Raw genomic sequence first — 14553 nt, 5'->3', positions numbered from 1 at the left:
CATGACCAGACTTAGCTTCAAGCACAGCCAAAGTAGTGTCAAAGATCTGTCCCCTGGGATCTGAAGAAATTCAAGTGGCAGGTTCTTCTTCCCCTAGAGGGTGCATGTAACTTGACATTGTGGTCCATCTGCTTACTTCACCACAGATATATTTATTAAATTCAAAGCATGATAGAAGACTTAAAAAAACAACAACAAAAAAAACCCCAAAACAAAAACAACACAAAAAAACAACCCCCAGCAGGAAGAATTAATATATAATACCCAATATGCTAAAGAAAAAATAAAATTCCAAGGTGCCACAGTTACCATATTTTTAGACCTGCTCAGCCCTAAGGACTAAAATAAAAGAATTTCCACAAGGTAAGTGCTTTTACAAACTTACTATCTTTGTTGAAATGCCAAGTTTAGTGGACAGCAACAAAAATTCAACAGCATTTTATCAACACGAAAAGCTAGAGATATTTTTCATATTCTTCACCAAATCAAAAACATTTCTGCCCTAGAAACTGTACCTACAAAATTAAATGCAGCTAGAGTGTGAAGATGACTTTGAATCATCAATTCCAGTTCCAACTAATAAAGGCAAGCATATGATATATTAACTTTTGCGGCTTTTCTCAAACTATCTTAAGGGCAGAATATATTCAGCAAAAAATAAGTTTCACTCCAGTTTTCTGAAGCTGCTAATGCAAGGAAATTCCTTTTACAAATGAACACCTGAAAAAGACATGGTCATTTAAGACAGGAAATACCTTTACAACACAGCACACAGCACTTACTTGGCTTACACTGATCAACAAAGCCAGCTGGCCGTACTTCAACATACTCTGACATTACAGTGGGCTCCCATCTCGTTTCAGCTCTGTGAGAAGGTACAACTGATTTCAGACTTCAGTAGGAATTTTCTTCACTTGAAACTCACAGGCAGCTCAGCATCTTTTGTGAACCAAGGTCTCCTATATTTCACTAGTCTGTCTATACAACTTTAAACCTTGCCCACACTCTCATAATTTCTCAAGAAAAACTTTCTAAACCTATCTATACACAGAAAAATACTGTAAAAGACTGAGAATAGTGAGATGTATTTTAAGAAACAATAAATAGGATATTAAACTGTATATACACTAAAATTTTAAAAGCTTTCAGCATGTGAAATTCTATTTGGTCCTCAAAGCACTCAATGCACACACCCATGAGAACCCTCAAGAATGAGGAATGAAATAGCTCCCACTTGTCAGGCTGTGCTGCAGTACTGTGTCCAATTCTGGTCTCTACAATTCAAGGACAGGGCTGGATTGGAGAAGGTCCAAAGGAAGGTCAAAAAGATGTTCAAAGAGCTGTTGAACCTGTCCCATGAGTAAAGACTCAGGTTTTTTTTCTCTCTAGGGAAGAGAAGACTCAATGGGGGAGCTCATCACAGTATTCCAATGAGGGTAAAGGCTCCTTTACAAGGAGCCACACAGAAGACAAAAGGCAACACGTACAAGTTCCACTGGGAAAGGTTTCATCCCAAGAAAGAAATTTTTTACAATAAGAACCAAAATTCACTGGAATGACATCACCAGTGATGTGGTAGAGTTTCCATTGCTGGAGGTTTTCAAGATGTGATTGGACAGGGTGCCAGATATTGTCATCTAGACTCCCCTTCCCACAAATGACTGGGCCAGATGATCTTTCAAGGACCCTTCCAACCTGGGCTGTTTTACAATTTCAAATACTTATCTACATTTTAAAGGTCTTAATAAATTTGAAAGCTAATTTTAGTACAGAACTTACATTGTGTCAAAGTACTTCTTAAGGAAAGAGGAAGTTTCTCAGGAAGTGCAAAGGACAAAGAGCATGTGGTCTTTGCCATGAAGTTCATATGTCATCTGAAGATGCAGAAGCTGACAGCTATTCCAACAGAAATGATGTTAGTTTTGTCAGCCAAACAAAACTGTTAGGTAAGCACGGAAGCTGCATGTGAAATAGTAAACATTATTCAAATTAATTCCATTCTTGTCTACAGAGCCACAAAGCATATAGAAACAATACTGTGATTTTTTTTTTTACTTTCACCACATTTTTGCATACTGCTGCACACCTATTTCTATCAACTTCATTTCTGTTCTGACAACTAGATACAAACATCCACAGTTATTGCAGATCCTTTTCATGCCCAAGAAATTCTTCACAAATAAGATTAAACAGTTTGATCCCTACTCAATCACAGTCCAATTTAATTTACAAAGTTCCACAGTTGCAAGAAGTAATGATAGGATGCTCTAAGGTACAGGCAGGTTTTCTCCAGATTTCCCTATATTATTTAGTTTGCAGCAAATTTTTCTATCTGACAAGAAGTAAGTTTTAGTACTACTTGCTGGTAATAAACTGACCGTATAGTCCTTTGAGGAATTCTGGAGATACCTACTCTTATTTCGAGCCTACGGAATGAGTCATTAAATATTTACAGTAGTTCATAAACTCAGTCCTCCAAGACAATTATAAATTCATTTACAATTTTTCTCCATACAAGAAAAATTAACTAAACCACAAATTACACAAGAGCTCTCCTGTTTCTTCTTAGTAAAAACCAGATATGGGTCACTATGTGTGTAAAGATACTAAATCTAGTAATAGAAGCTATTCTGCTAATAGCATTATTGCACCAAATAAAGGGCTACCACAGCTTTATGTTTATTTTATCTTTTTTATGATAGTAGTGCCTTTAGTTCTTATATCCTTAACCTACCTTTTTCACTTCCATTATACCACCATTACCTTAATTATTTAATCCAGCAGACTTGTTTCTCTCAGAACAAAGAGCATTACAAGCTGCATTTCACTTACTCAAAGAGCTCCTAAAATGTAGGAGTAACATAGATTGGATAGAGAAAAGCAGCTTCCATGGACAACCCTAGCAGAAGCTTTTGACATGTTTATAACGCCTCCTAAACATACAGTAAAATAGGCACACAAAATTGTGGAAGTGTCAAAATAGCACAGTACAGCGTATTGTTTTGTGTCCTCATGGTGATAAGTGCAAGTAAGTGTACAGATGACAGGTATGCTCACAGTAACCATGATATACAAAAACTACACAAGTCACAAGCAAGATGCACTAAATACATTTACACATTGACACTATTTCTAAACATGCATACTGGCTAGCTGTTTGGACATAAAACATTTTCACTGCATAAAGGATATTACACTGAAAACATGGTAAGTCAGCAAATGCATCCAGGAGTCTAGTTTTCAAAGATACGTTTGAGATGATAGCCATAGAAATCTACAATAGTTATTCACGTTTTTCAGTACTAACTCATTTAACACTAATTTAAAGTAATAGGAAAAGGCAGAAAATCATACAACTTAGTGATATAGTAAAGATAAAATACACATCACTTTGAAATTACTTCAGGTTTTAAATCAGCTTGGATATACGTGAGATCAAATGCCAAGTACTGTTGCTGAACACTTTCGATGTCCTACCATTTCTGCACTAACCGTACATACTCTGCTGATCTGATAAAAAGGACACTTACAGGAAATATACCTGAAAAATCTGTGGCCAGAAACAAAAACAAGAAACCACACAGATGACTACAAGATACTACTTCATCTCCACAGTACAGAATGGTCAAGAAGGGAAAAAATTCCAAATAACTATATGAGAAAAAAATGGCACCTGAAATGATTCACCTTGCTTTAAAGATTATCAAACACATACACATTTGTACATAAATTCGTAAAATCCCTTTTAGGACTATGGGTCTTATTTGGACCTTCAAGTACATTGTCTCTGTATCCCCCCAGAGTAACACTTAATCTGTGCCGTACTGTAAAACCATGCAAAAGCTTATTTCTAAGAAGGAATAAGAGTAATTAGTCACTCATCCTTTCTTCTGTTACTTCTTCTCTCCTCCCTTCTCAAGATTTTCAACTGCTCTGTCTAGTAGTATCATATCTTGCCAGCAGGGATGCTGTACAGTTTACTTTAATGACAAGAAGAACACATGCTTTATATCCTCCTCATTACACTTTTTGGCCTACTCCACATGCTCAATACATCCAGCACCTGTAGGAAGTATCAGGTATGCTGCACATGTAGCGTTACACAGTACAGGGAAATAGCTCTCCACTTTCTAGAGCATAAGGCAGTCAGTGGCTTGCAATCCCTTAAAAACAGCTAAAACAGCTTGCTCAAACTCTCTCTTCCTTAGGGCAATACAGATTGCTTTTACTATCAACAGTGACCTATTCCTCCTAACTGCTACTTATTGGCATCAGTGTACATGTAGCTGTAAGTTAGTGCCATAGCGTATTACCTTTTTCAGAACTACTTTGGTGCCATACATGCCAACTCTTCTGTGTCACATGAACAGATATCTATATTCAAGCAGCATTCAAAGACCTCTGTTGTGTGAGCTGGTTTGTTTCTGCCAAACTCGTTTTACTACTAAGCAAATAGCCACATCTAAAATATTCTTAGGAATATGAGCAACTGGGCTAAAAAAGTGCATTCATGGGGAAAGTCAACAGTTTTCTGCCTGTTTGACTTCTTGGCCTGGCTCACCACATGACCCCATGAAGACCACAGCCAGGAAAGCTAAGAACAAAGTCAAAGTTGGGCAGCAGGGGGAGAATAAAAATCTGTAACAAACTGCACTGAGTTTAAGAAATATCATGGAGATTTCCATTACAACTGGACAATGTCATGAATAATCTGTAACAGACCTACTTTGAGCAAGAGGTTGGACTGGATGACATTCTAAGAAATTTTCCAAACTTAATTCTTCAATGAGAGTGAATGTAAAAAATTGAATCAACAAAACCCCTCATGGTGGTTAAATTAAGAATGCTATTTCATTACCCTTTTGCTTTTGGGAGCATCAGAGCAGGTACCTATCAAAAATCCATTTTACATGGTGCTTCTGTTGCTACAATGACCGTTTTTTCCACAACATCTAGGAAAATGAGGCTTGGAGAAACACTATTACAGAATTCTTAATTGCAATGGTTTTAGAAAAAGCATACAACTCTAATCCCTGTAGTTGAACTCTTTTCCCTTTAAAATACCTATTCTTCTTCCTGCCATTTTGGTTTTGGTTTTTTTGTCTGAATCCTAACTAAGCATGAAATCAATAAGCGGAAACAGTCACTATATTCCATCAAGACTATGCTTTGCTCTTTCAAAATACATTAAATTTAATGTCAGAAAAGAGTTATCAGTAAAAGTTTTCTAATAAAAGTAAATTTCATACTTTATAACACAAAGTAAGTACTTTTTTTTTTTTTATTCTCCCTTCCTCACCCAGTACTTCCAAAGGAAGCTAAAGATTAAGAACTGTTGTTTGCCATGGCCTTAAGAAAGTAAAATTCTATACACTTAAACTCTCAAATCTGGATCATCCATTTAACTACACTGCCATGGAATTATCCTGACAACTTTCATACAATGAAGCTATTTATCTTACCATAGACAAGCAGATCAAGTATGTTCTGCCAGTTTCAAAACACTTTATACAACCCACTGCAATTACCAGTCTGCTTTGTGCTCCTACTGACACAAAGTATCCGTTCATAATACATTAGTCAGTTCCATCAATAAGATACAATTTCTTTCAAGCCCCAAGTTGTAGAATATATACCTTCTTCAGATTTGAAGTGTCATGGTACATTTCTTATCTCAATTTCTGTTTTATTATTTAAATTTTTCTTAAAATTACATGCCATCAACTAGCTTATTACCAAAATATTCCCCCTTCGCAACACAATCCACAACTCCCTGCCTTTTCCCATAATTTTATTTAACTCTGCAAACTTAGAAAACCATACTAGCAATTACAAAGGGAAGACTGGAACAAAAATTTAGCTATTTGAATTTCTCTATTTCTTACTTGAAATGATTTTTTACTTGCAAATTCCATTTGCCAACCTGTCAAGGCTTCTTCTCTGTACTGCCTGTCCTAAATAAAAAGGCTGTGAAGCAAAAGAATGTTGACGAAAAAATAAAATTTACAATGATTTTTGCATAAATATTGCTGAAGCTAGAGGAGAAGGAGAAAAGAGAACAATTTCCCTGCAGAGTCAAGCTGCTAAGTACCTGTAATCACACCGAAAATGTCACAATGTGACAAACCCTATGTTTCTACCCTACTGCACAACGGTTTTTTCCTCCTCTGACAGAACCACAGCAGGTAGTAATTGTGCTACTCAAATGTCAGCCTACACACAATATTGTTCACGAAGTTTGGTTATGAATGCTAAAAAGTATGAAAATGAGTAGATTGTCATATTACACATCTATATTTAGATGATTAGTATGTTCTTCATAATCCTCAAATAATTTCAGAAACTGTACACAGAACTGAGAAATGAGAAGATGCTTCCAAAGTCTTCCTCTAGTGACTGCTACTGCTAAGGCACACACTGTTCTCTAAGCAAGGCAGCGTCCCCTAGAACAACTGGAAAATGCAAACAGACATTATTTTGAATTAGAACATCTGACTTGATACAAGAAGAAAATCAACAACTGACCTTTCTCAAAAACAATTTAATCCAGGACATTCCAGTAGCAAAAAACAACTTTACTACGGGGTGGGGCAATAGAATGAAAGGACCTAAACCCAGTATCTGGAAAACAAGGCAACAAAAGCAAGGAAGGGAGAAAGAAATGGGAGCAGCACCAGATACACTCTGTAGCTTCTATTGAAGCAGATAACATAATTGTCTTTCAGACTCTTAGAACACAGTCTTATCATAAAGCAGAAAAGCAGACAGAGCTCAGCACCATGGCAACACCTGCTTGCTTAATTACCAGCCCAGAAGGCTTCCAACAAGATCACTGGAAACATGTTTCACAGAAGTAGTTGCTTTCCCTTTTCCACAGTAATGCAGAAAATCAGGAAAGTAACAGCACAGGACAGACACACGAAGAAAGCCAATGTTTTCATTCAGCATCAAGGAGTTTGTACAGATGTACATTGGTTTTGTACAAACAAATACTCATGGCAAAATCATCACCAGTAAGGAAGTTAATTAACATACCTTTCAGTCGATGACTTAGAATCTGTTCCAGAATGGCTGCAAAATTATTAAATTCAGGGGAAGTATCATCAATAGTTTCAAAACAGGAACGGTCAATCAGAGTCTTGACTGAAAACCTAGAGCAAAAGTATGGGACAAACATAAATTATATGGATAATTAGTGGTCCTCTACAGCAGGACAGTGGTTTGTATAAACCAACAGAGCAAGGAACCAGAATCCACCCTGAGGATTTCAAGTTCAGTAAAAGCAACAGGAACACACAAAATATTCAGATATAGTGTGGAAGTACAATCATGGTTGCTGATCTTAAGCATAAAGTCTTAAAAATGGAAAGAAAACAAAAATCCCCACCCTTTCTACATAGAAATGAGCTAATTATTTTTCTCTTCTCTAAACTATTTTAATGAAGTTGTAGAAAAACAAGCACTCAAAACATCCAACATCAGTTTCTCTTTGTAATCCTAAACACAACCATTTTTAGCTTGATATTATATCAGGACTCCTTTTATTCCCAAAATCCATGTCCAAGACTCAAGTATAAACTTCATCCTATTATGAGAACACTCTAATTTCATCCTAATGCAAAAATAATCCAGACATATTATAAAACAATGAATTTTTATGCATTATTAACTCTGCATTCACTTAGTCTGATTTCCCTCTGAATGGGGGTAATCCTTATTCAGCACTATATTACTTTATTATTATGCTAGCAAAGCTTTCAATTTTAAATGATCTAACATTTAAAATTGGAAAGGCTGAATCAAGTCACTGTAAAAAGCAGACAAGACGAAACTAGTCAACTAGCCAGTATGCTGTGTTAAGTTACACCAACATTTATACAAACTTATTCTTATTCAGAGGATAATTTAAACCTCAACAAGTGTGACAAAAATTCTTTTTCTTTTGCCTTCATAATTTTAATCATAATCCATTTTTATTTTCCTTTCTTGTTCTTCAGTTTTCAGTTTCAAGACAAATTTCACATGTTCTCGAACTTAAAAGTATTAAATTTGAAGCATTTACTACTTTTTTTGCAACTGTCTTATTTGTATTAATAAATACTACATACTACAGTCTGAGGAGATAGTTTTCACAACACCCAAATGTCAACAGTACCAACTTACGATGATCTCACTCTGCCTCGTCATCCCAGATCCTATACCTGAGTGAGCACTGGCTTCCTCAGTTTTGCCAATTCTACTTTTTATGGTGCTTACTATGAACTGTTCTAGATTTTCAGTACTGGAAAGGAGGGGAGGAGTGACTCTTAAATATGGATACATTCATAATAAATATCCTTCACAGCATCTCAACACAAGCAGTTCTATGGCATAGCTGCAGAAGCAGCACAGCATCATAGGCAGAGGCAGGAATGAAGCTCCTTACACTGGTACTATTTTCAAATGCTCTGTACTACAGAAGTAACTGCCTCCTTAGTGGAGTCAGCACAGCCTTCTGATGAACAAAACTAATATGCTCAAACTGAACTGACACATAGCTCAAGAGCTTCCACTCAATTATGTCTTTCTCAGTAAACTGAATAAAGACTCCCTGTTTTACCTTTCCTGCAGGCTTCTATTGTTGAAGTGTTTTTTTGCAGGACAGGAATTAGGGTGGGGGAGGAAGCTTCTCCTGCAGTGCCAAATTATGACTCAGTTTTGAACTCCTCCACATTTTTAACCAATTTTTTAGTAAGTGAGAGACATGCATGCCCACCAGTTAACTGCTATTGACTCCTCTAATGGCAGAACTTACTGCTTCCTCAAAGCTGTATCAGAGCTGAGAAATTTTTGATTAAAAAAATTTCTTCATTTTGAAAAATAAATGCCTATAGCAATGCCATGACTAAGCTAATATTAACTGCAACATGATGATTCCTCCCACACCATGCAGGTCTGGGAAAAAGAAGGTGCAGCACATCACTCACTCACTCAGATACATACACAAGATAGACAGTGAGTTAGCAGTGTGATGTACTGCCCTGTATACAGGAATATCATCTTAAAACTCAGAGATACGATCCTCCATAAACTGTGAAACAAAGTAGAGTACAATATATAGCTATGCCTATTTTTCCTGTATTCAATGTCATACTTGAAAGTTCACTAATTAATATTGTATGGAATACCTATTCAGAAATGGAGACATATTCAAGAAGAAACACTTAAGAGCAATTTCACATACACTTCTAAAAATCAGAGATAAGCAATTTATTTTATTTTTTTAATTGTAAAGCATTCTGCAATTCAACTGAAGAAAAAAAGAAGTAGTTTTTAAGGAAATAATAATTTTTAATATACCTAGCATCTGATGATAAAACACAGTCTAAGAGCTCATCATTAATAATGGTGTTCTTTTTAAGTGCTCATATTACTGCCATAACATACACCACAGAAATGTTAATGTTCATCTTTCACCAAAAACCTAAACCTTTATAGTCAAGTTTGGTTAAATTTGCTTTTAGGAGAACTTGCACCGAGTGCAAGTATGTACTTATTTCCATAGGCCATAGCCTTATCTCTTAGGCAAATACTTGCGTGTTATCCTTTTTTCTTCAAATACTACAAAGAGGCAAACATATATTTAAGTGCAAGTTAAAAGTCATAAGCACATTTTGCATATTAGATATTCACACTTCACCATGTTTACCATGTATATTGGAAAAAGGATTTAGAGCATATAGAAGTTATGTCTTTGAAAAAAGGTTACACTGTAAGCATTAGGTAAGCAATTCTCCTCAGTCATTGTAGTTGTTTCCAGTGTATGGCCCCCCAGACTGGAAAGCCCATGCTCTTGCACAGTTATGTGGAGCCACATGGGGACTGAAAGTCAAGAAACAAAAGGTCAGGTCTAAAGTACACATGAGCTATGAAGAAAAAAAGTCCAAGTAGCTAGAGCTGGAGCTGTTTCTTTGGTTCCCTTTATTGGTCCCGTCTTCACAGAATCTCAAAGGCTGGAAAAGACCTTTAAGACTGTGGAGTCCAACTGTTAACCAACCATTAACTCAACGGTGCCAAGTCCACTGCTAAACCTTGTCCCCAAGTGCCGCATCCACACTTTTTTGGGATGCTTTCAGGGATGGTGATTCCACCACTTCCCTGGGCATTCTGTTCCAATGCCTGACCACCCTTTCCACAAAGAGGTTTCTCTGAATATCCAATCTAAACCTCCCTGGTGCAACTTGACGCTTTCTCCTCTCATCCTGTCACTTGCTGCCTGGGAAAAGAGCCTGAGCACCACCTCATTCCATCTTTTCTCCACTGGGCGGCCGCAGCAGCCCTGCACTCCAGAGCAACAATCTACCTACACATCAGAGGTTAACTTCTGAGTGGACTGTAAGAGCAGATGAGTAAGGCAGTTTCTGTTGCTATAGTATCTGTTGCTTCAAGATTTTTAGAAAAATGTCTTTTATCCAACATTTCCCATTGTGTTACTGCAACAACTTTTACTCCCCAAGTTGCATTGGGTTTGTTTTTTTTTAATACAGTAACTGCCACTAGAGAGATTCCAATATCAGTGTTTCTAAATTCATGAACTCTGATGTTTTTGGATTATTAAACATTTTTCTCGGTCATGAATCTACTCTCGCTTGAGCCAAAAAGAAGATGTAGAAACAGTAGCATTCTCCAACCTTAAAAAGGCCTTCTGAATTATGTAAGATGGAGACACTCCTGAATAAGAAAGACTTAAACCAATCTTTTTGGCGTAGGTTCTTCCACTGTTTTGCAAGATGCGCAAGAAGGTCTCACAAGTTTCTTGAATAACTCCAAACCAAAGCCAAACCTTTTGTGGATACATCCCACATCTATAGGCTTATTTCCAAAACAGAAACAAGCCTCTAATCAAAAAGCAAAAAGCAGGAAATTAAGACTGCTGTATGAATCTGTCCCATTTCTTTGTCAGATTCTGCACCTCCTTTTAAATTTTCAAATGAATGAAAGGATTTTGTCAAGTTTATTTAGCTTGCAATTTGGAAAGTGTCATTAAAATGCTATTTTAAAGAATTCAAACTATTACTATAGAATAATCCCTAAGATTATAAAATAACATGCCTTATGCTAAACATGGCTTGGTCATGAAACCAGACAGTTCAGCTAAGGGTCAATGTCAATGCAACAGGTCTTATGTGAATTAGCAAAATCACTGTTTTAAAAATGTATTTCCTAACAGTTGTTCAATTCTGTGTAAACAGTCTGAATTTAAGTTACGAATGTCACTTCCGAGGACTGTCTCAGTTGTTCTGTATCTATACAGACCTTTGATCTATGAATCCTATAGAAAACTAGATTGAGCAATCTACAACCAGTACAAAATCTCAGTGCCATTTACTGGAAAATGAAAGGGATCAAACTTAAGAGAAAACAGGTAGGGAGAGAGACAAAGCTTAGAACATGCATTACATACGCAAACAAACCAAAAAATCCTAAGAATTATTCCAATTTAAATCACAGCTGTGCAGTTACAAAAACACAACCATGCATTTTCATATGCAACTGGTTTATGGAACTAAAATCTCTATGTCACTTTCCATGGCTACAGTGTAACTCAACATTTCAGTGGAAAAAAACTGTTCCTTCCAAAACTGTAAATATAAGAAACTATCCACATCTGCAGGAGGGGTTAGGTATTGTCACTGTAAGAAAAGATGAAAACCCTAAAGTCTGGCATAACTAGTAAGCAAAAATATGCTAAATCGAAACTTTGACAAAAATAATTCATTAAATTATCAGACTGTTAACAGATAGTAACTCAGAAGAGTATCTTCCTTGTGATCTTTCCCCTTCACTGGGGAGCAGGTCATACCATCCAAATTCAATTTAATCAATTGACTGGGGCTATTTTTTACCAGAAATATTTCACATTTTCACAGGACTTTGATTGGAAAGGCCTATTATTTTATGCTTTTCAATACTAATTTGGCTATTCCTAACAAGTAAAGCTTTTCTAGAATAGAAAATGTGTAATAACTACAATAAAGCACAGAAATATTTTAAACATTTACTCTTACACTGGCAAAATAGAAATATAAATAAATGTACACACATCATAATAATACAAATCCTTTATCCTCAACATCCTTTCCAAATTTTAATGTGTATTCACAAACTGAGAACTTCAGGTTTCATGAAGATAAAGCAAAATTAAGTTGTTTTACTGAAAATAATAAAAATACACCAATCTCAAGCAGTTTCTGCAGTAGCTCTTTGTTCTATATGTGTTTAACTGAATTCCCTCCGATTTTTAAGCATTTTTAAATACGTTACATGATCATTTCAACTTCAGGACAAGGACATCAAATAAACCAAAAAACAATATAATGGCACAGAGTACAGAAGAGTTCTTCTCAAGTGGGAGGCAGAGAAAAATAACAAGTTCTGTAGAATACAATATATTCCTTTAAAAAGAACTGTTTATATCCTGTACAATTGTATAATTACTTGATAAAACCTGTGTTTTCCTGAGCACGTAGATTGGCAATATCTGCATCTCTGTAACAGTGAAACTGAAAACTTCTATTTCTTTTATTTGATCTGCTTCAGCAAGTTTGATAAAAAACTTTTTTTTTTTTTTTTGGGTTGCATAGCTTTTTCACAGGTAGGAAGGTAGGAGCAGAGATAAGCATACAAGCCTGGGAAAAGACAGAACAGTACTGATGCTACACAAACACAGATACTACGACTTGAAGGAATATTGAAGTAAATTCTTTTCATGAGATACATGATACAGTCACACTTTGTAAAACCTGATAACAATATACAATAAAAGAAGAAAAAAAGAAGAGAGGGAAAATATGAGGTTTTATGGGTTTTCGAAAACACTGCTGCAGCATTAAGTGATGATAGCACAAAATTATCTAATAGTTGTCCTGGCACTTAGCAAGATCTGCAAGAAATAAAATTATATCATAACCCTCATGAATCTGTTGAAGACCTTTCTCAGACAATATTCAAATTACTTTAATAACTTCAAAATCAAGCAATTGAAACAAACGACCAAATGGAGCCATTGCTTCCAGCATATCCACGTATTTAAAAGTTTGCCATGACGTTACAGGACAGTGCTGCACACCTGGAAATGCTGCATGAATTCCACAGTGACAGCAGTGGAAGCCCTTAAACAGAACGCCATAGGAACTGCTATTAAGCTTGCGTAAGCTCAGCACTAAGATGCTAAAAAAAAAAAAAGAAATTTGAATACAGTAGTTCTAGTACTGCAGATCTCCTGATCTAGATTTCGTAGATAAAAATATCCCGGAGCGCAGCCTCCTCGGGCTGCTCCTGCGGCACCGGCACGCTCGCAGGAGCACACGGTCAGCGGCTTCCGCGGCGGCTCGAACCCCTTCCCGCCGGATACATCCCATTAACTCTAACCTCATCACATTAACTCTGGACCTGGCCCGCGGCCGGACCGCGTCAATCGAAGGGCAGCTACACCAGCTGTGCCCGCACGAGTCCAGCGCTGCCGAGGGCTCATCCTGCCCTGCCTTGCTCCCGCACCGCCTTTCGCCCGAGAACGCAACCATGGTGCCGAGAACAAACCTCTCAGTCCCCCGCTTCAAAAAAGGCCATTCGACACCCCGAAGCAGCGGCACTGCCCGGTGAGCCCCTGCCCTCGCCCGCCGCCAGGACACCCTCCCACGAACGCTCCCGCAGGAGCTGAGTCAGGATGGATGCAGGAGGCTGCCCTACCCCGCAGGGGCCGGCACCTCCGGCCTCCCTCCGCCGGACAGGGCTGCGGCGGGGCCGCCGCCCGCGCTCCTGCCCCCGACCCACCCGTGCGGGCCGGGCCCCGCGGGCTGCGGCGGCAGCGAGGGGGGACGGTCCCCTCGGGCGGGGCAGGGCCCCGGCCCGGGGCTCACCTGCACACCGTGATCAAGTTCCGCCTCTCCACCGCGGCGTTGCGGGACGGGACGCTCTTCCTCCGGGCGGAGACGTTGAGCCCCCCTAAGCCGAGGGACGCCATCTCCGCTGGGCAGGGCAGGTGGAGCCGCCGGGGCTGGCGCGGAGCCTTTGTTCCTGGCCTCCTGCACTCCAGGATGCTGCGCCTGCCGCCGCCACACGCGGAGGAGGAAGGGGATGAGCACCCGTGTTTTCCCTGCTCCTCCTCCCGCTGCCCGGCCCCGGAGCGCCCGAGGCAGCGGCGGGTCGGGCGGGGATGCGCGGGGTCCCCGCGGCGGGGGCGGCTCGGCCCCCCCGCTCCCGACAGCCGGGCGGCCACAGCGCCGCAGAGCGCCGACACCGCCAGCCAATCAGAGCGCGGGGCGCGCGGCGCCGGCGCTGCCTGGCGGCGCTCCCGAGGGGCGCGCGCCGCCGGCGGGAGCGGGCGTGGGGAGGTGCGCCTGAGGCGGCGGCGGGAGCCGCGTTCGGTCAGAAGCCCGAGTGAGCCCTGTGGCTCTCCGAGCGTCTGTAAAATTGTGATCTTCCTTTAATTGTTATCGATTCTTTCCCTTCTTAGCGAGTTGGTGTCTAGAATGTGCGAACTTCCCTGGTTGTAGCTTGTAGAGTTTGAAAGTC

General features: G+C 39.1%; 1 protein-coding gene across 2 annotated transcripts in view; it reads right to left on the bottom strand.

Moving 5' to 3' along the window:
- The window catches only part of RUNDC3B (RUN domain containing 3B), a gene marked incomplete at its 5' end in the record, with an annotated part of 48539 nt that extends 34537 nt beyond the window's left edge, over window positions 1-14002 (bottom strand). For both annotated transcript variants that reach the window (XM_082298896.1, XM_082298897.1), the window contains 2 exons: window positions 7036-7151; window positions 13899-14002. In XM_082298896.1, the coding sequence (XP_082155022.1) occupies window positions 7036-7151; window positions 13899-14002 (220 nt within the window). The remainder of the gene's footprint in view (window positions 1-7035; window positions 7152-13898) is intronic.
- Between the last annotated feature and the right edge of the window lie 551 nt (window positions 14003-14553).

The sequence above is a fragment of the Coloeus monedula genome, assembly GCF_965178545.1.
Source record: "Coloeus monedula genome assembly, chromosome: 1".
NCBI lineage: Eukaryota > Metazoa > Chordata > Aves > Passeriformes > Corvidae > Coloeus > Coloeus monedula.
Note: the sequence above shows the minus strand (reverse complement) of the source record. Positions and strands in the feature narration are given on the sequence as shown.